Below are 22,516 nucleotides of genomic sequence, written 5' to 3'. Positions count from 1 at the left end.
TCACTGTTCGTTATCTTCACCTTGCATGCACATGGTTTGTCTATTGAACTCCTCTCAAAGTAATCAAGCTAAGGACTTTGTAAACAACTTGAAAATGTGTGTATTACAAGGATTTTCATTTGCAATATTTAAAAAGACATTCTTTGATGTTTGAAATAACTACAGGTTGTTGAACTTAGTTAATTTTGGGGAAATAGTTTTACACACAGAGCTCTTGGTTTGTCTTTACCTCCTGTCATAGTTCTTAAGCTACTACCTTTTATTAATTTAATGCAAATCAAAATATGTCGCAGTTTGATGACGATATTACCTTAAGTAAAGTTCTACAACATATGGCTTAAGAAAACTGCCCTATATAAGCTTGTGACAGGCACATTATGTTCTGCTTCTGCCACTCTAGTAAAAGTCTTATTCAAAAGACCTGTAACTCTCACTTCTACTGTCAAGCAGTTTGGGTTTTGTAATCACAACATACATGTATTTTCTCATGTGTGATGTGGCAAAACCCACGCCTGCCTTAAATAACATTTCTTTATCAATTGTAACTTCAAAACTCTATGTTTCATACGTCGTTAGAAAACAGATTGATTTATCTCATAAAAGTCCTCTACATATAATTGAAGAATGTTTTCAAGACTACTGAAATTGACTAACAGTTTCACAAAATCTGACTACCCAATAAGAAAAATTACTGTGTATTTATAATAACTATTAAATAAGTTTGCAGAAATATAACTTGTTTTTGTTTTGTTTTTACAGTACATCAAGTATTACGTATATATATTTATTTTGTCCTTCAAACATTGCAATTGAAAAAGTAGTCGAATTCTTCAAATAATTGTAAAAATTGGTAAAAAGAAAAAAATAATAGCATAATCAACAACAACAGAGATACTACACATAGTGTGGTCAATAATGCTTAATGGTAACAACGACATAGTTACACTACACATAGTGCGGCCAATGCTGCTCAATTAACATCGACAGAGTTATACTACACATAGTTAAGAGATTTATCACTGTTCATTATCTTCACCTTTCATAGTGCGGCCAATACTGCTTAATTAACAAAGACAGAGTTATACTACACATAGTGCGGCCAATACTGCTTAATTAACAAAGACAGAGTTATACTACACATAGTGCGGTCAATGCTGCTTAATTAACAAAGACAGTTATACTACACATAGTGTGGTCAATACTGCTTAATTAACAAAGACAGTTATACTACACATAGTGTGGTCAATACTGCTTAATTAACAAAGACAGAGTTATATTACACGTAGTGTGGTCAATACTGCTTAATTAACAAAGACAGAGTTATATTACACGTAGTGTGGTCAATACTGCTTAATTAACAAAGACAGAGTTATATTACACGTAGTGTGGTCAATACTGCTTAATTAACAAAGACAGTTATACTACACATAGTGTGGTCAATACTGCTTAATTAACAAAGACAGTTATACTACACATAGTGTGGTCAATACTGCTTAATTAACAAAGACAGTTATACTACACATAGTGTGGTCAATACTGCTTAATTAACAAAGACAGAGTTATATTACACATAGTGTGGTCAATACTGCTTAATTAACAAAGACAGTTATACTACACATAGTGTGGTCAATACTGCTTAATTAACAAAGACAGAGTTATATTACACATAGTGTGGTCAATACTGCTTAATTAACAAAGCCAGAGTTACTACACATAGTGTGGTCAATACTGCTTAATTAACAAAGACAGAGTTATATTACACGTAGTGTGGTCAATACTGCTTAATTAACAAAGACAGTTATACTACACATAGTGTGGTCAATACTGCTTAATTAACAAAGACAGTTATACTACACATAGTGTGGTCAATACTGCTTAATTAACAAAGACAGAGTTATATTACACGTAGTGTGGTCAATACTGCTTAATTAACAAAGACAGTTATACTACACATAGTGTGGTCAATACTGCTTAATTAACAAAGACAGAGTTATATTACACGTAGTGTGGTCAATACTGCTTAATTAACAAAGACAGTTATACTACACATAGTGTGGTCAATACTGCTTAATTAACAAAGACAGAGTTATATTACACGTAGTGTGGTCAATACTGCTTAATTAACAAAGACAGTTATATTACACATAGTGTGGTCAATACTGCTTAATTAACAAAGACAGTTATACTACACATAGTGTGGTCAATACTGCTTAATTAACAAAGACAGAGTTATACTACACATAGTGTGGTCAATACTGCTTAATTAACAAAGACAGAGTTATATTACACGTAGTGTGGTCAATACTGCTTAATTAACAAAGACAGAGTTATATTACACGTAGTGTGGTCAATACCGCTTAATTAACAAAGACAGTTATACTACACATAGTGTGGTCAATACTGCTTAATTAACAAAGACAGAGTTATACTACACATAGTGTGGTCAATACTGCTTAATTAACAAAGACAGAGTTACTACACATAGTGTGGTCAATACTGCTTAATTAACAAAGACAGAGTTATACTACACATAGTGTGGTCAATACTGCTTAATTAACAAAGACAGAGTTATATTACACATAGTGTGGTCAATACTGCTTAATTAACAAAGACAGAGTTATATTACACGTAGTGTGGTCAATACTGCTTAATTAACAAAGACAGTTATACTACACATAGTGTGGTCAATACTGCTTAATTAACAAAGACAGAGTTACTACACATAGTGTGGTCAATACTGCTTAATTAACAAAGACAGAGTTACTACACATAGTGTGGTCAATACTGCTTAATTAACAAAGACAGTTATATTACACATAGTGTGGTCAATACTGCTTAATTAACAAAGACAGTTATACTACACATAGTGTGGTCAATACTGCTTAATTAACAAAGACAGAGTTACTACACATAGTGTGGTCAATGCTGCTTAATTAACAAAGACAGTTATATTACACATAGTGTGGTCAATACTGCTTAATTAACAAAGACAGTTATATTACACATAGTGTGGTCAATACTGCTTAATTAACAAAGACAGAGTTATATTACACATAGTGTGGTCAATACTGCTTAATTAACAAAGACAGAGTTATATTACACGTAGTGTGGTCAATACTGCTTAATTAACAAAGACAGTTATACTACACATAGTGTGGTCAATACTGCTTAATTAACAAAGACAGTTATACTACACATAGTGTGGTCAATACTGCTTAATTAACAAAGACAGAGTTACTACACATAGTGTGGTCAATGCTGCTTAATTAACAAAGACAGTTATATTACACATAGTGTGGTCAATACTGCTTAATTAACAAAGACAGAGTTATATTACACATAGTGTGGTCAATACTGCTTAATTAACAAAGACAGAGTTACACTACACATAGTGTGGTCAATGCTGCTTAATTAACAAAGACAGTTATACTACACGTAGTGTGGTCAATACTGCTTAATTAACAAAGACAGAGTTATATTACACATAGTGCGGCCAATACTGCTTAATTAACAAAGACAGAGTTACTACACATAGTGTGGTCAATACTGCTTAATTAACAAAGACAGAGTTATATTACACATAGTGTGGTCAATACTGCTTAATTAACAAAGACAGTTATACTACACATAGTGTGGTCAATACTGCTTAATTAACAAAGACAGTTATACTACACGTAGTGTGGTCAATACCGCTTAATTAACAAAGACAGAGTTATATTACACATAGTGTGGTCAATACTGCTTAATTAACAAAGACAGAGTTATACTACACATAGTGCGGTCAATACTGCTTAATTAACAAAGACAGAGTTACTACACATAGGGCATCCAATACCGCTGTCACTTCTTGCATGATTATTTACAATGAACTCCGAAATTTTACATCATTTGCTTTACCATAATTGTTGATTATATATTTATCTTGTGTATGTCTTGCCAGGCCAGTAATCAGGATAATCCAGGATAATCCGTTTTTTGATGGGATGGATCAAGTAGTGCGTGATCAAGGACATTCAAACTATTGATAAACATCTCTGCTCATTTTGTTTAAAACTTCACTGAACCCAAATATGGCATTATTTGCAATGTTTTCTTATATCATCAGCATTTCACAAATTCTATGTCCGTAATATTATGATTTAATTTACAAATACAACCTGTCATTAGGTCGAATGCTGTCTAACGTGATTAATACAAATTGTTTTGTCGTGTTTGACATACTTGTTTTGACTATGGATTGCTCACAGTTCCTGACCAAGATATAGGAGTCGCGGCGTCTGTTACCGCCACTTGTCTCTAATTTTTGTATTTCAAGGTAGTTTATCGAAAAGGAAAGTAGGTTTCTTAAACAATTGACGACATTAACTAATCAAGTAAGATTCTATTATAGCGTATGGTCTTCAACTTACATATGGAAATACATATATATATATATAATCCAGCACTTAAATCCAACAACACTCAACATCCAAAGGGTCGGATCTAATAGTAGATACAAGGTCAAATGAAAAAGGATATAAATAACACTAAATATGAGATGCGGGATTAAGTGCCTTGGAAGAGTAAGCATCCCCTGTCGACCGGTGACACCCGCTATGAGCCCTATATCTTGATCAGGTAAACGAAGTTATCCGTAGTCAAAATCAGTGTGTTACGATTTATCGGCCTAACAATCGATATGAAACACGTCATACAGCATTTGACCCAATGATAGGTTGTATTGGCAAACTAGATCGTTATAACGACCATAGACTTTGCGAAATGCTGATTTAAAACGAGACTGTTGGAACCCCTGTAACATCAACTTGTTTGTCAGCAGCCTGTTTCGATTTAAAAACTGACCATAAGCAGAAAAAGTTCTTGTGTATCGAATCAGTTGAGAGATATAAACACCATATGCAGGTTATATTGGAATATTGCTACATGTACATAGATATGAAAAGTTGACGATGGAGAAGCTGAAATCATCCCGTTTGTCGTAAAGTTGAGTTGTTAGTTGGCCGTTAATATCTACTTTCAATAAAATATTTTAAGTATGAAGCAGACGTGGAGGACTCTGTGGTGTATCTTATATCGAGTTTACTGGGATATATCGAATTGACATGTGAATGAAAATCATTCTTATTAATAGATAATACGACGTCGATATATCTAAATGAAGACCACAGCAAGAATTGTTTTCTTCTCACATAGAAGTTTTTGCATAAATTCTGTTTCATAGGAATATAAAAACAGGGCAGCTAAAAAAAGGAGCATAATTCGTGCCCATGGGAATTCCAACAGACTGTTGGAAGACCTGATCACCAAAGACCACGAAAATATTGTCAATAAGGAACTCCAGCATATTTCTTATTTCAACTTTAGAGTACTTGTGCGTGGAATCAGATTGGCGTTTAACAAAGTAATTTTTTGGATGACTGATCACTAGATAGGAATATTTGCGTTTTCCATTTCCATTTGAAGAAGCAGCTGTCTATGATGTCAAAAATATAGTCTTTATTATATATAGACGTAATTTACAGAACAAACAGTGGTGCAGCTGATTTTTGTGCTGATTTAAAACACTTAAATTGGCAAATGCTATCTGGCGTGTTTCAACTTTCTTAGAAAATACTGAATGATACCCGAGTTGCATGTGTTGTATCGATTTAAAACCTGCTTTATACCAACTTACAAAATGTCCCGCGTGTCATTTTTTGCGTGATTTCCTGCACCTAAATGTTTGACAGTATCAAGAGTGACTATTAATCTAATCATTTGAGTATGGCAAACCTGGACCTGCATTAAATCAACTCAAACTAGACGCCATTTGTAGCTCAGCTGATAGAACATAAACATAGGATTAATGGTAACTCGTAAAATCAAACAGACCAATTCAACTATAAGGAATGGTTTTCATAAACCAAAGATTATCTTCACTTCAGAAGTCCATAAATTACTATTTTTATCTCCGTTCATGAATCCTTTATGATATATGTTACTTCATCGTGATGTGCTTTATCATGGGCTGTTCTGATTGTTTCTATATAGGAGTTATATGATGGATCACTATTGCTATTTTCACCTTTTCTTCCTCGTGATGTGCCTTATCAGGGGGTCGTCTGGGTGAGACCCACATCTGTTTTATCACCGTGGTGTACTTTATCAGGGACTCGTCTGGTTGTGTCACATATCCTATCACCCCCACTTCTAATATCTATATTCTGGTCATCTGTATGCAACTACATGGAGGGTTGCTGAAAGGGTAAAGAATAGACAATAATGGAAATTATGTAAAGTATATCATGTATTTAAGACCCCTCACTATCTCAGATGATACAATCGTGATAAATTAAAAACTGCAAATATAGATATAAACTTAACTGTATTCTTGATATGTATGTAAATAGGAAAATCACTATTTGAAAAATACTTGTACTTTTATTGCAACGTTCAGATCAGTATAAGGTACTCAAATTTCCCCCTTCTACTGTGGACACAAACATTGAACAAGCACTATCTTGAAGCAGTGGTAGGCTGTTTGTTTAGCCTTGAATTTGGCTGTGTAAACAATTGGGCATTAACAGGTGTGCATATATGCATATCATGCATTTTCCATCGTAGAATGCATGTTTCTAGGGCATCTGCCACTTTGGGGGGACAACTCCATATTCATACAATGTGTCTCTCAATGATTACATCTCCTCAAGTGTGAGAAACCCCCTTACCTTACACAGACATACCATGCTTTGATCGTGTTCTGTTCCTGCACTTAGTGATAGACTACGACACCATTACTGTAACTAAATGTACATGTATAACGGTATGATGGTAATGCTGTTTTAAAGCAAGCTTTGGAAAGTATAATTTTATTTGACATTGAAAATGAAGTTAGACACGTGCATTTGTCTCAAGGTAGTTGTTTCCCCAAAGAAAACCATACTGTCAGAGAATTTTCGTATTAAATTCGCTGATAAGCACAACCATTTCTATCAAAATGTCTTTTAGCAGTTGTGATTTCAACCACAAATCTGAAAGTTGATCATAGCCATCAAAATTTTTCAAGTTTTGATTTCCATATTTTCATTTGTTTATAGTAGCCTACAAGCTTAAGATTTCATGAATATAGACTACAGAAGTAGTATTAAACAATCATCACTTGTTCGAAAATCATTCAGACGTTCAAAGTTTTTCACTTTAAAACTGACGTTGTTATAAAGAAACATTGAATGGAATATCTTTAAAGAAATTTTTGAAATGATTTCGCCGATTAAATGATTATTGTGGTTGAAATCATCTTAGTCAGAGGTACCTTAAGAAGCTGCATGGGGAAAATTTATATGAAAAATAAACTACAATAACTGTTATAGAAAAGTAAGAAAAAGAGGGAAAATATCATTTTACGTCATATTAAAACAACGATTTTGACATCATTTCATACATTTTTATAGAAATTTCAGGCTTTGTGCCTTAGTACATTTAGATTTTAGAACAGTGAGATCAAGATTAACGTTTCTGTCATTTATGAAAATGGATGTCTAGAAAATTTCAGATTTTAGCGCAACCATGACTTCAGCGCAATAGAACAAAAAAATATTGCTAACTCAGATACACATACAATACTGTATTACTATGTTCAGTTATACAAAGGAAACGCTGACAGACAGTACATTTGTTTTTACGATACCTTGTTGGAATATATATGCTTTTTATATAAAAAGATGTATAAAAGACACCATGTTGGACCTACTGTGCATGAGAATATATAGGTACATGTATACGCTTTGTAACACACGTGTTGGAAGGACATGCTCAGGTAAGGGTGTATATATCATTCAATTATTAATTAATTGTTGCTAGTTATCGTTTTCACTTGGAATACCCTGGGTTTCAGAAAATAGTGACATGTCTCTGTACAATGCTGCATTTCATTGATTTAGAGTTTTATTGTTAATTGTTACCGTAGTTCCGGTTTCAATGCTTGTATTATCAAACTTGTTTTTCGTGTTCATTTGGAAATTCGGTCGAAGAGATAGAGAGAGAATTGGTGGGTTAAGTCCCCGTAACATTTACCTCTATTATAATGGTGGTTTATTGGGGGTGGGGTGTTGTAGTGGTTATTTTTTCTTCTTTTCTTACCTTTTATGAAAGGCGAAGATAACGAACAGTGATCAATCTCATAACTCCTATCAAAAGTCAAAGTTAATGCAGAACTATAATTTCTTCAAACTGAATTTCAAACTGCATGTCTATTTCAATGGCTGTTTGTGTATATTTACAAGTATTTCATCGTCTGCAGCCAACTTCCTACAAAGGTGTTGTTATATGTACTACAATAAACTCACAACTGGAATAAGATTGTGAAACAGGTAAAAATGACCATACCTTCAGAAATATTGGAGACAATTGTAAAATATAAAGGAGTCAATTCAACATTTTCTCCAAATGACAAAACGGAGCGGGGGTGGGAACCAGACCAGGATACAACGCAGATCAGCTGATTCGTAGACCGTGGACAGAAATTACAAAGCGCGAGAAATGCGAACTTTGAAGACGTAAAAATCGCCATATCCAATCGATAATCAAGCTATACTTTAGTGACTGAATTTAGATTAACATATGCATAACATGCATTCGTTCACCTGATCAGGATTTAAGGCTCACGGCGGGTTTGACTGGTCAACAGGAGATGCGTACTCCTCTTGGGTACCTAATCCCATTTTACCTAAGTCCAGAGCTCCGTGTTTGTCTGATCCCACCTCTGGTATATCCAGGGCTTCGTGTTTGCCCTTTCCTTAATATTGTATTCTTTATAGGATTATGAGATGGCTCACTTTTCGTTATCCTCACTTGTTCATATGATCTGCAGGTGTTCACACTTATGGTAGAATACAATATGTCCTAGGATGCATTGCGCCTTTTAAACATGTACATTGTACATTATAATAGTAAAATATAGACATTCAGAAAACATATTTTAAAGTAAACACAAAATATAAAATTTTTAATATAATATATAATTTATTTCAACTTTCAGAGGTTTGCTGTGATATAAACAATTCCATCATAAATTGACATTGTCATTCATTTTCTCATCCATAATTTAAAAAAAAATAGCCATGATAATGAACATACAATTGAATTAACATTCCATATTAGTTTCAATATTAAATCATACGTGGAAAGCTGATATCAAAATGAAAGTGAAGCGTACATGAGAAAAAAAAAAGTTACTATGATAGAACATACTTCAGGTTTAATCTTAGCATAAATTAAAAGCATAAAGTTTTGTTATAGTCACCTTTGAAATTACTATCGATGAAATTCAATGTTATGTATTGTTTTTCCAGTAAAATTCAATGAATATATATCTCGTTTAAATTGTGTTGCTTTTCAAATATCATAGTGTTGGATTTCAAAACTGCCAATTAGCGTACACCAAAATAAGAATCATTGTACCTATACATAATGCAGACGTTAAATCTCTAGGATGATTGAGTGGTGATATACCCTATATTTGTCCTTCCTGCTGTTCTACATGTATGCGGACTTTTATGAGTCCAGGTTTTCACATCCTACATGTATCTAATCCAATAAAAATCCTCTTCCCCTGGCGTCATGTTCTTCAAGAGTGAATGTAGAATTTCCAGTAAAATACCCATGACCTTTCACCTCAGTGATAACTGCTTGGTATGTTCCACAGCTGACCTCTTTGACGACTTTTGCTGTGAACGTTTCACCAGCAGGTCCCCGAAAGGTTCTGGTCTGGTTGACCTTGACTTTGTTTTTAAAGAACTGAAGAGTAATTCTAGCGGAGGTCCCAGATCCACATGGTGATCGATCTACCTGTAAAGTCGAGGTTAAAACAGGTATTTTTAGATAAAGATGAACACATGTAAACTCTCTCTCTCTCTCTCTCTCTCTCTCTCTCTCTCTCTCTCTCTCTCTGATAAAGATGAGATGATGTAACTTTGTTTATTTGAGTCGTAAATAGGTAAGGTCTGGAAAGTTCGTATTAGTATATATAGACTGTAAAATTTGTGGTAATAGGCACTTGTTAAGCACACATTAAGCATTCTATAAGCACTCTACGGAATTACACTTGAAGTACATCGGGGGACTGATTTGTGACAGTTTATAATCTCGTGTGCAAATTCATCTCTTTGGTAAACCAATATCGGACATTTTTTGTGAACTTTGGTTAGACCTACTGTAAGTTGGCAATTTTTTAAATTATAGTTTTTTCCGTAATAATTCTACATAAATTGTTAAATATTGGAATTCTTTTCTGATTGATTTCTGCTGGGTATAAAGGGTGTATTCTGACCCATAACATTGATGAAAGTTCCAAAATACCAGTTGTCTGAAGCATTTATTTAATTATGGTGTCCGGATACCGTAGTGATTGATCCGCTTCTGCGATACGATTTCATATATTCTCGGGACCGGCAGTGGCTGTATTGTAAAATTTATACGGTACCAATCTTGAAGCACCAGATGCGCATTTCAACAAATAATGTCTCCTCAGTGATGCTCAACCGAAATGTTTGAAATCCGAAATAACAATGAAGTTTTAGAGCTATATTATAGGGAAAAACAGTGTGCCAAAAAAGTGGACTCAAATTCGTCTAAGGATAAGAGGTATGCGTGAGGGAGATAATCCTTAATTTTGAAATGAATTTCCAAATTTTATAACAGCAATTAAATATACATCCGTATTTTCAAGCTAGTAACGAAGTAATTAGCTACTGGGCTGTAGAGACCCTCGGGGACTAACAGTCCACCAGCAGAGGCCTCGACCCAGGGGTCATAATGTAAAACTTATACGGTACCAATTTTGATACACCAGATGCGCATTTCGACAAATAATGTTCAGTGATGCTCATGTATGTGAGAGGATGTTGTAGTCGCCCATTCAGAGACGTGGGTTTCCTGTGGGTAGTCCGGTTTTCTACCGCAGCAATGTACCATTCGTGCCAATATCCAAGCAAACGAGAACTATTACGAGTTTGAGAATGTGTATGTTAATCGGCATCAAAGAAATAAAGTTTAAACCAAAACATCGATTCTGTTACAAAGGGTGACTACAAATTGCATTGGTTATACAATGAAAATACCAGCTTGTTTTTGTTCTTTGAAAGGGGCCATTGTGAAGACTTTATAAAACAAAGTTTGTAACATGAAGCATATTCTTATAGAGTAGAGCACGATGAAGTTTATTGTTGTCTTATGGTATAGGAATGCCAATCATATGGAAGCTGGAAGGCGGGGTTCGTATCATTACCCTTTTCTCGTCAAACCTAGAAATGCATTGTTTAATAACGTTTTGGGAATAAACGCTTTGTATAATGTTCATACAAATAGTTTGCCAAGGGGAGATAACTATCTAAACAATGCAGAAAATTAGTACTTTTTCTCTCTTATACATGAAATTATCAAAAACAGTGAGGGATTCACTGAAGTTCTCTTTTTGACAGTCATACAATTCATCTATGTTAATCATCTACAAAGAGATTGCTAGGAGTTCAAAAACTGTGTCTGTGTGTATCTTTGTATTCATTTGTATTTGTACATGCATGTCCTGTATCTGTTTATAAATTGTAGGGAGAGAAGAATTGAAGCTTCTAGAAGTAGAAACCAGAATTGTACATTGTGACCTAAAATAGGATATGATAAAATGTTCAAATCAAAAGACAATGGGAAAATAAGTTACAAAAAGAAAGAAAAAAATAAATTGCAACACACCATACCTTCCCTCTAATCCACACGTACAAAACCAAAAAGAAACCTAACCTCGTGTTCAGCAAACACACACATAGTGTCCGTGACTTCATCAGAATAGGCGTCGTTTCCGTCCGTCAGGATCGTACCATAAACGGAAGACATACCCTCCATATCCGGATGTGCTAACTTCAGCTGCGCCCTCAAAATGTCTTGAAAAACAAATTAAAATATCTCAAAAAAGATGAAATACTTACATTTTTGATAAAAATGGAATTCGAAATGTAACACTATGTAGTTCTATATGGTGCACCTGAAGTTTCTTCTTCACAACAATGAATGGTTTCGTAAGGAGTAAAGATAAGAGTTTGGTACAACATTCACTACATTGTGCAAAGTTCCTTTCTTTGTAGGGGTTTTTATGAAGTTTCGAAATGCAGTATTTGTATAACAAATTTGAAGATAACGAACAGGGCCAGGTTTTTCGAAATGTGGTTAACTTTAACACAGTGTTAACTCGGTGTTAACTTCTGTGTTAAAGTTAACCATGTGATTTAACTGTTTTTCAAAATGCGAGTTTGCATTAACACTGTGCTAACGTTGTGTAAACTTTATTCCACCTCCAGTACCTATGTTAAGTCTTTAAAACACAGTGGTTAAAAATGGCCGCCGACTTCATTTTCTGTCCGCCTCAGACCAAAAATCATGAAAATTTCAAAGGCTTATACATTCTGAGGTGTGTATTGATGCTGAACTATGACGATGTATTGTTTATGTTGTCATAAGTTGATATATTCGTCAAATCTCATGACATTTACCTAACGGAAACAGCTAATGGAAAAACTAGTACAGTTGGATGATAGTGTTACACTTTTCTCTCAGTGGCAATATCTTGCTTTGCACGTATCTATAGACATACTTTCGGTGTAAACTTTCACGCAACTTAAAAGATTTGAGGTTCGGCCCGGACAGAACAACTCATTTTAAGGGTGTGTATATATATTATTTTGTTTTGGCCTGTCTTTCAGACAATTATGAAGTCAACTTGTTGCCAGACTCAATATAAACCACCCCATTTGATAAACTATGCAATGAGCCTGCATTCTACAACATAAGCACCGTTTTTCTCAACTAGGCTTCTAAAGGCCTAGTATATATCATTATATAATGCTCTAATACCTCTATAATTATTCATATTGAATAGACTAATAAATGCATTTATACAAGTATAAGTACATGGCCCACAGTCACTGTCATGTTTTTTTTTTTAAACTAACCAATACATGGATATTTCATCAGCTATCCCCCACAAACAAGACTTTTATCTACCCCTGAATTCTTATTGTTTACATAGGAAGTACATGTGCATTATGGGTAATCAAATGATTACCAAGTGGTTAACTCAGTTAAATTAACACAGTTAACTAACCACTGTGTTAAATTGCTTTTGAAAAACATACTTTAACCATTGTGTTAGTTGATCACTTGGTTAGGAGTTAACACTGCGTTAAAATTAACCACTGTGTTAAAGTTAACAAGCTTTCAAAAACCGGGCCCAGTGATCAATTTCACAACTCCTCTAAAAATGAAGATAACGAACAGTATCAATGAAAGATGAAGATAACGAACAGTGATCAATGAAAGATGAAGATAACGAACAGTGATCAATGAAAGATGAAGATAACGAACAGTGATCAATGAAAGGTGAAGATAACGAACAGTGATTAATGAAAGGTGAAGATAACGAACAGTGATTAATGAAAGGTGAAGATAACGAACAGTGATCAATTTCATAACTCCTTTCAGGAATACAAAATAGTGAGTTGGGCAAAAACGGACCTCTGGATCCTGGATATACCAGAGGTGGGATCAGGTGCCTAGGAGGAACTCAATTTCATCCGTCCCACTGACTGCGATATTAAATGTGTTTAAAGCTGAAACATCATTTTGAAGAATTTCTCCCTTTGAAAGGGAACTGAATACATTGGATTACCAAATGTGGAAGTAAATACAGTAAAACTCGAATATAGCGAACACGGATATAGCGAAATTACGGCTATAACGAAGTAAAAACGATTTCCCCGGCAAATTCTTTATATATTCTATATAAAAATCTGCGTCTATAACGAACACGGATATAGCGAATTTACGGATATAACGAAGTAAATTCTTATTCCCCTTGAATTAAAAATGAACGTAAAAATCACCTTTTATAAAGAATTTATTTTTTTTCATTTTAAACTCTTTGTGATTTTTAACAATCGTTTTCCATTGACATAAAGGTTCCACACTTATTACAAAATATGTTTGCATTTTTTCAAAAAAATTTTTTTAACGCAAAACAATACTTACACATACGTTTAGGAAATATATTGTCGGTATTGTTTACTATTAGCGTTAATTAAATTTGAAGTTTGATTGCATTTATTTTATCGTACACTTCTTTATTTGTGTAAAGCAACAAGTAAATGACAATTGCAATAGACTGTACATGTATGTGTTGCGCAAAATGTTGTTGACATTTCTCTCTCGAAATGTTCTTGCATGACCTAATAATCATCAAGATAAATTATCATATATAAATCAATGTGTGCATTTCTTGTATAAAAATATTTCTTCTCGAAAATATATAGGCTTCATTTCTCTTAAAGACAATACAAACGCAAGTATATCGATTGCTGCTTTCTTATAGAACTGATATACATGTAGAACAAAGCAGTTTTATAACGAATTCGTTATATTTGAATTATGAATTCGCTATAAACGTATAGCGAATTACGCTTATAGCGAATTTTTATAGTGGGTCCCCAGAAATTCGCTATATCAGAGTTTTACTGTACAAGTTCTTTTGAAATATAGTTATAATGTTGAGATTTAGAAACGAAGACTTTGTTAACACAGGCTCTGTCAGCTGGAACATTGCATATTCCTCATGTAACCTATCTAATTCTTTCATCCCTTCTGGCTTACTAAACACAAAAGGATATACATGTATGTTTTAACATACTATTGCTTGGTAAGTAACATTGTGACAAAACAAATGATGTTTTGGAATCAATACTATGAGCAATAGTGTCATCCAATACTATTAAAGTACATGTGTTTAAAACAGAAGAAGACATCAAGACTTTGCAAAAAGACTGATAGAATATGAATTACCTTTCAAACATATCTGACTCTGTGAAAGACATGACAGAATTGAATAAGAACGTAATATTGTAAAAGTGCTTATTTAAGCGTGGGGGAAATTTACACTAATTACGCGGTCAAGTAATAAGTGGGTTAATTTCCCCCACGCGTATAGTTATAAATATTTGATATAGTATATGTAATATTTAATTACCGCGTATTTTTCCCGAACGCGTAATGTTGGATGTGGAAAAACGCATACTTAAACCCCCAGCGTAAATAACCACTTTTACAGTGATAAGAAGAGCATAGAGCACAACTCACTGAAGTAAAGAGAGATTGAATCAGAACTGAAGGATCTGAGGATCTGAAAAGTAGTGTGGCGGATCTTAAAGCAAGATTAATGCGAGACAATTTAGTGTTTAGTGGTATCCCAGAACAAGCCCGTGAAGAAGTGCCACAATGCATTCTAAAGACACGCTATAAGATTGACTATGAAACTAAGTTTGAAAGAGTGCATTGGATAGGGAAACGAGACGACAATATCAAGAGGCCCCGTAACATGTTGCGAAATTTACATACTTCAAAGATATTCGCACATATGCAGCAAGAAAATCCAAGAGCTCACAGGTTTGGGTCAACGAACTGTTTCCCAGAAATGGAAGAAAGGAGAAAGAAATTAAACCCAATAATACAACAGGCAAAGAGTGAACGCAAACACACACGATTTGTCGACATGTTCTGTACATAGACGGCGATAAAAAACATCCCGCCAAGTATTTATGACGATTGATTCGCGCCTGCGTGCCCACGAAACCAAACCCGATAACGATTGATTAGCGCCCGTAAACACCAAGACAGCCGATCGAAGATCACGAAAGGGGTCCATCCATGACGGATCACAATAGGGACGCGATGAAAGACAGAAAACTAAAGGGAGAAGCGAGGATTTTTTAAAAACCCTTTATCATTAAACGTATGTGGTGTGGATAACAAACTTTGCTATACTGGATTCTGTAAAAATAAAAATGATCGCAGAAACGATTTAAACGATTTACAAAGTACGATTTAAACAATTTACAAGTACAATATAAAAATCGTTTGTACGATTAAGTAAATCGTAGAAACTATTCAAAAAGTCTAGTTTTCTTTTTTATGCATAAAGAAAAATGTGAATTGCGAATAATGAATTGCAAACTGCGTTCCAAAATCTCCTTGCCAAAAGTCGTTTTTACGATTTAGTAAATCGTATAAATGCATTTAAAAAAACTAGACGTGAATTCTATGGATGGAGTGCTAGTGAACAACCCCTAACACTGTGAAGAAATGATGATGATACTCTCTCTAGTTACGGAGAATTTGTATTCATAAAGCATTACACTTAATGAATAAACATCGGGTTCGGAATCATCAAATACCCTTACTCCGGGGTCTAAAATTTTGGGGGTAGGGTATTTGTGGTCCACTCCCACCACTATGAAGAAATGGGGATGTTACTCTCACTATGTACGGAGATCCGCCCCTCCAAGTTTTATTCATAACGCATTATATATAGTTTAATAAACATCGGGTTCAGAAACAACGAAGACCCCTACTCGGGGACCTGAAATTTTCGGAGTGAAGTAGTAATTGTCCACCATGGTACTCTCTCTAGTTACTGATATCCGACCCTCTAATTTTTATTCATTATGCATCACACTTAGTGAATAAACATCGGGTTCGGAATCATTGAAGACCCCTACCCCGGTGCCTGAAATTTTGAGGGTGAGGTCCGTCGTGCTTAGCAATTGTTCTTGATAACTACTCTCCCAATTCTTTTCAAATAATCTTTAGGAGACGAGGGGAAGCATACCGGGTAATTGTAAATCTCAAGACTTCTGCAACCGCGAGGCCCTAGGAGCGGGGCAAAAACTGCCAAAAATGACAAATTTTCAAATAACTTAATCTTAAAAAAAACTAACTAAACTAGTCATGTAGATCAGGAAGACCTCTACCAAAATTGCAAATTTTACGATCATTGGGTTAGATATTCTGACACTACGGCGGGATCAAACTTGGCATATAACGTGTGTGTGTGTAAAACATTTACATAACTTCTTTTTTAATGCTATTGATACTAAATTGAAGTCTAAATGGATAGTATTTAGATGGAGCAGCTAAACCTTTACCAAATTTGTAAATTTCATTAACAAGGGATAGGGGTTTTCGTTACAGGATGGGGTCAAAATTATCATAGTGATTATTCTCTTTATCAAAAACAAAATGCATATTTAAGAAAAGCAGAAAGGGATGTACAAAAATTGTGAACTTTGCAAACTCAGGGATCTGACTCTAGGGCGTGTCCAAAATAGTCATATACGTGTAGTTTTGATATAACATATATTATGTACAGCCTTTCATCAGTCCGGACACTTTCGGCGTCGTTTGGTTTTTAAAGAACACATCTTGGTTTTTTCTGCTGCTGAATATTGGAATTTATCTTAGACTTGAAAAAACTGGAAAATTATTAAACTTGTAGATTTCACGGCCCTTGGGATTAGTAATATTTTTTTTAAAACTAACATTCAGGTGACAGATACGGTCTATGGGCCTCTTGTTAAATTCGTTGAAACGATTTACTAAATCATAAAAACGGTTAACTTTATATTTTACTAGATAAATGGCATGATTACGGCGCCGTATAAACATGCATGTTTATTTGGCGTTTGTAATGTTAAGGTTAGCAATATGCGTGAAATATTTTCCTGTTGATAACACGAACCAAGGTTCAGATTTTTAAAACAAGACATTAATCTATTATGGTCTGTGTTTTAAAAACCCATCAAATTCCTTTAGATAGATTATTAGAGGATCATACTTTTAATAACTTTGGTTTTAGATTGATAGAATTTTGTTAAAAATAACAATATTTATATCGTAAATCGTCGCTTTGGTACAGACAAATAAAAACGTAGCGTCACTTGAATAAATAGAATAACTCTGTTAATTATGTTCCCACCAACCTGCATATATTATATATTTTACAAGACATCGAAATCTACCATTCCTTTTCCTTAAGTTTCCTCTCACTCCTCCCCCTCTCCTTTTACCTGTCGTTGCCCCAGCGGCCGTCCTTAGATCAGACACTGACGATTTTCTGACGTACAATCCAAACTGGTCAGTTGACACGATGGCGTAGAAAGCTCCAGCGTAAACAATGTCGACCACCACGTTACCGTAACCCGGAACCTCCACTGGTAAATCTGAATAATATCACACACATAAATATGTTGCAGTTTTGTTTTCAGTATTGCTGCTTCACTCAGGCTAGCTGTACCTTAATCTTATAGGTTGGGCTTTTTCATTAAAAAAAAAACCTGAAGACTTTCTGTGATTTTGATGTTGGATTTTTCCAACAGGATAGAGAGAGAGAAGTTGATCATAGATATGAGTTCCAACGCTTGCATTCAAAATTGCTCTTAAATTAATTTGAATTAAAGATATCGTTTATTCAATCCATGTGCACAACAATTTAAACATGCATTTAAAAAGTCCTTCCACTATGCAATATTATTTAATTGTGATTTCCCGCGATATACTCGAGTAAATACAGTTCACACCATCCATCTACATCTGAGAACAAATCGAGCTCCGGGACACCGTTTAACTGACGGAAACTCCAAGTTCCAGGATTGACTGTTACAGAAAGTGAACTGTTGGACGAGTATTTGGAACATGTTTCAGAAAGTTTTATGAAAATTTTCCTAATTCCAGAATCAGTCACCGTGTTTAGACTTTTCTAATGATAAAGTAACTAAACACAAAACAAACCATTGGCTTTTCAGTGCAGTCTTGATATTTCCTAATGAAATAACATGACTTTTTCGAACAATCTAATGAAATAATTAGTAATCAACCAACATTATGAACCTGTCCCCACTCCTCTTTTTAAATCTACTTTCGTTACTCCATGCCCCATCTATATGATACGATTTTAAGCGATTCCGTTGAGGGATTGTACTTTTAGAGTTCTCGGTAAGTTTCTCACATATTTAACCTATGGCCTAGGTCATGATTATTCTTAAATTGGAGCGTTTTTGACGTAAAAAGAAATGTTATAATTATGAGTTTTACCTGCTTTGAAGACGAAGCATGGAACACTATGGAACCTGACGGCACCAGTTGTCTGGCCGTCATATGTGACATAAGCAGTCACTGGTCCACAGGGGCACTGGACGTTTATCTGGGTTTCCGGAACTGTGACATTTTTAACAAGTCCCTTTTCGATGGCGTAACGTCCCAAGGATATTAGAACATGTCCACACATCGTGGAGTATCCCTCATTGTGAATGAAGATAGTTGCAAAATCGCAGGACTCTATATCAGAAGGCACGATCAGGACCCCAAACATGTCAAAGTGACCTCGTGGCTCCCATATCAACAGTTTTCTATACTCGTCCAAATTGCTTTTCATATAATTAATCTTGTCCAGAAGTGTCCGACCCTGGATTTCAGGGAATCCATTTTCTACAATCCTTACCGCCTCCCCTGCGGTATGCATTTCCCTTGTGGAAATTGTCACAGGAAATGTAAGAGGCATGGCGACGAAGGTTTCTGTATGAAGCTGAATTACTGCAAGTGACCCTCCGACAGTTTTGTCTGGCTTAAAAGACTTTAGCCTACTTCAGTGATATTTTAGAACGAATCTCCCTTACTAAATAGAGGTGAGAAGCACGCTATCTCAGTATTTATCAACGCCTGTAATGTTGAGCTTATCGGTCCGCTAGACTGCCTCTTTTTAAATGAAGCTTTTTCATGATAACTTTTGCACATGCGCAGAAGTATTTCCGGACAACTACACACCCCAAATTCCACCATTGTTTACATTAATGACGCTTAAAACATGGCGAAGCGGGGTAGTTTTTGTATGTTAAACGTCAATGTACCGAAGACCATAGTGTAGAAGTAAAGAAAAGTAATTGTTTAAAAAGTGTTAACTTCTTTGTTAACGCCTATTGTTTGATTGGGCCAACCTCTAGCAGCAGACATTTCTCTACAAGTTCATGAAAACCTACCCTCTTTCAACACTGTAAACAGTAAATCATGATTACAAAGGATGTGATACTCCCCGAAATTTCATCTAGTCACTTATATATAATTTCATGATATCAAGACCGAAAACATCTTGGGTTACATTAAATGATAGAGGACTAAACTTGATATTATGATAGTCATAACACCATCAATTCAAACCATAGCATGATTTCAGTTTCCATACATGTGCATGTTCCTTCTCCATATTTACGGAATTTAACATTTGTTAATAGCATTGGGTAATTCTATTTATCATCAGAGTTGTTGTGCATTTCTTTTTACACAATTTTAGTTTATCTTTATTTTAGTAAATGATTTACCTTTTGATTAAGTAAAACATGCTTAAAATAGAGCTGGTACATTTTAAGTACCCTGTCCTACCATTAACCTGTCCAATGAGACCATGATAAAGGATTGTGTAACCCTAACTTTTTACTTTGAACAAGACCTTCCGAGGTGAAGATATGGGCCTGACAGTTTGTTGTGTCACACATTTCTGACAACCTCAAATGGCGGGAAGGTGTTCGGTGGATATAAAGTGCCTATATTTTAAGTAAGGTCACTTCAAAAGAGGAATATGATATCTTTGCCATGGAACATTCACACATTCGTATGGAGGTCAGTTCAGAAGGACCACGACTGAAGAGGAGCTCCAAAGTCTTTGTTCAAGTAAAAGGGCAAATAGGAATGATGGGATTTCCTTGGTGTGCCTTTGTTGTTTAGATTGGTGCTTCTTAGAGCAACATATGTGTTGAAAGAATGTATACTTATGGGGATTTTGTCAATTAAATCAAAAGGTAAAATCCATCTGAGAAAGCATACCCCCGGTAAACAATTGATGAATACTATACAACAGTATTCAAAATGACTCATGAACCGAAAATCCCATCTCAGGACCCAGAACCAAATCAGAATATATGATAGATGATGTCGTAATCTAAACAAGATGCATTACCAAATTATTATTCCGAATATATCAACAAGCCTTCTGGTCCTGATGATATGTCGCCTCAAGGTGGGATCAGGTGCCTAGGAGGAGTACGCATCCCCTGTCGACTAGTCACACCCGCCTTGAGACCCATATCTTGATCAGGTAAACGGAGTTATCCGTAGTCAAAATCAGTGTGCCAAGAACGGTCTAACAATCGCCATGAAACACGTCAGATAGCATTTCACCTAATGACAGGCTGTATTGGCATTTCATGTATCAGAATGCAATGTTTTCTGTCTTGAGTTGGACTTAGACTCCGTTATCCTAGTGATTTTTATTTCTTTGAAGAAATGCTAACAATACTTTCCCCATCTCTTGTTCAGTTTTGTTTTATGTACCAAGAAATAATTTTTTTTATATGTTTGAACGTCATAATCTAGCACATCGGTTTAGAAATATGTTGTGTGTTATTATTTAAACGAGATGTGTAAATGAGCAGTAACATGACAAACCTTCTACCTCTTTTGTGTGTCGTCATATTTATGTTTTGTACAGCTTTCTCGATATTAGGTATTTATTTCAAAGCAAATTGGATAATATATTAGATAATGATTAGTATAAGACAAGCAGCATTTAAATATCTATTTCCGTGGACAAACTTATTAGTTTTTGCTCAGTAAATGATATTGTATCGAGTTTTTAGATTTGATTAATTGATCGTATAGTGTTTAACGTCAAGCACTCATATAAAGACGTCACCCTTGCCGGTGAAGGGCTGCAAAATTTAGGTCAATGCTCGGCGTTTACGGCCTTTGATCAGAGAGGGATCTTTATCGTGCCACACCTGCTGCGACACAGGGCCTCGGTTTTTGTGGTCTCATCCAAAGGACCTTTTTTCATCATTGTCATTAGCCACAAGTATACGTACTACTGTAACCATGTTTGTAAGTCCCCCGTTGAGCGTCACCAACACGTCTGTAGATGAATTCCTATTGATTGCCAGTATCATATCCATCGTGCTGACCTGTATAGATTGATTGAATGCATCTTGTTTAACGTCTCTCTCGAGAATGTTTCACTCATATGGAGACGTCACCAAGACCTGCGAAGGGCTTCAAATTTAGGCCTTTGCTCGGCACTTAAATTTGAAGCCCTTCGACAGTATTGGTGACGTCTCCATATGAGTGAAAATTTTGAGTGAAAAATTCTAGAGAGGCACCTGAAATAAGACCAATCAATCAATCATGAACAGTGGTCAATCTCATATAATCCTATACAGCATACCAAATTAGGAGTGGGGAAGTCACGGACCCGTGTGCACACCAGAAGTGGGATCAGGTGTTTAGGAGGGGTAAGCATCCCCTGTCGACTGGTCATACTCACCGTGAGTCCTTTATCTTGATCAGGTAACTAAATGGAGTAATCCATAGCCAATATCAGTATGTAAAGAGTGGCCTGACAGTTGGTATGAAACGCGTCAGACAGCATTCGGTCTAATGATTGATTGATTGCTGTTTTCCACCACAGTTATCTGGTGGTGCCCAGTTTTTATTGGTGGAAGAGAGAACCCAGATACAATGTACCTGGGAAGAGACCACCGATCTTCCGAAAGTAAACTGGGAAACTTCCTCACTTACCGGCGCGAGCGGGATTCGAACCCGCACCGAGCAGAGGTGAGAGGCC

The 22,516-nt window shown here is 35.3% G+C and overlaps 1 protein-coding gene across 1 annotated transcript; it reads right to left on the bottom strand.

Moving 5' to 3' along the window:
* Positions 1-8,980: 8,980 nt before the first annotated feature.
* LOC125652432 (trans-L-3-hydroxyproline dehydratase-like) lies at positions 8,981-19,628 on the bottom strand. The gene is made up of 4 exons (XM_048881622.2): positions 18,943-19,628; positions 17,919-18,071; positions 11,773-11,912; positions 8,981-9,825 (listed from the first exon to the last, which is right to left on the bottom strand). The coding sequence occupies exons 1-4, from the start codon at positions 19,406-19,408 to the stop codon at positions 9,565-9,567; spliced, it is 1,020 nt and encodes a 339-aa protein (XP_048737579.2). The 5' UTR covers positions 19,409-19,628; the 3' UTR covers positions 8,981-9,564.
* Between the last annotated feature and the right edge of the window lie 2,888 nt (positions 19,629-22,516).

Source organism: Ostrea edulis, chromosome 5, assembly GCF_947568905.1.
Source record: "Ostrea edulis chromosome 5, xbOstEdul1.1, whole genome shotgun sequence".
NCBI classification, from domain to species: Eukaryota; Metazoa; Mollusca; class Bivalvia; order Ostreida; family Ostreidae; genus Ostrea; species Ostrea edulis.
This window is presented reverse-complemented; position numbering and strand designations above follow the sequence as displayed.

Bases quoted from the DNA above. Each gene is read 5' to 3' on its own strand.
- LOC125652432 (XM_048881622.2), bottom strand. From the start codon at position 19,408: ATGCCTCTTACATTTCCTGTGACAATTTCCACAAGGGAAATGCATACC. The intron at 18,072-18,942 runs GTAAAACTCATA...GATATTATTCAG, and splicing joins ATGCTTCGTCTTCAAAGCAG to ATTTACCAGTGGAGGTTCCG. The intron at 11,913-17,918 runs GTAAAAGGAGAG...TTGTTTTTCAAG, and splicing joins GGCCGCTGGGGCAACGACAG to ACATTTTGAGGGCGCAGCTG.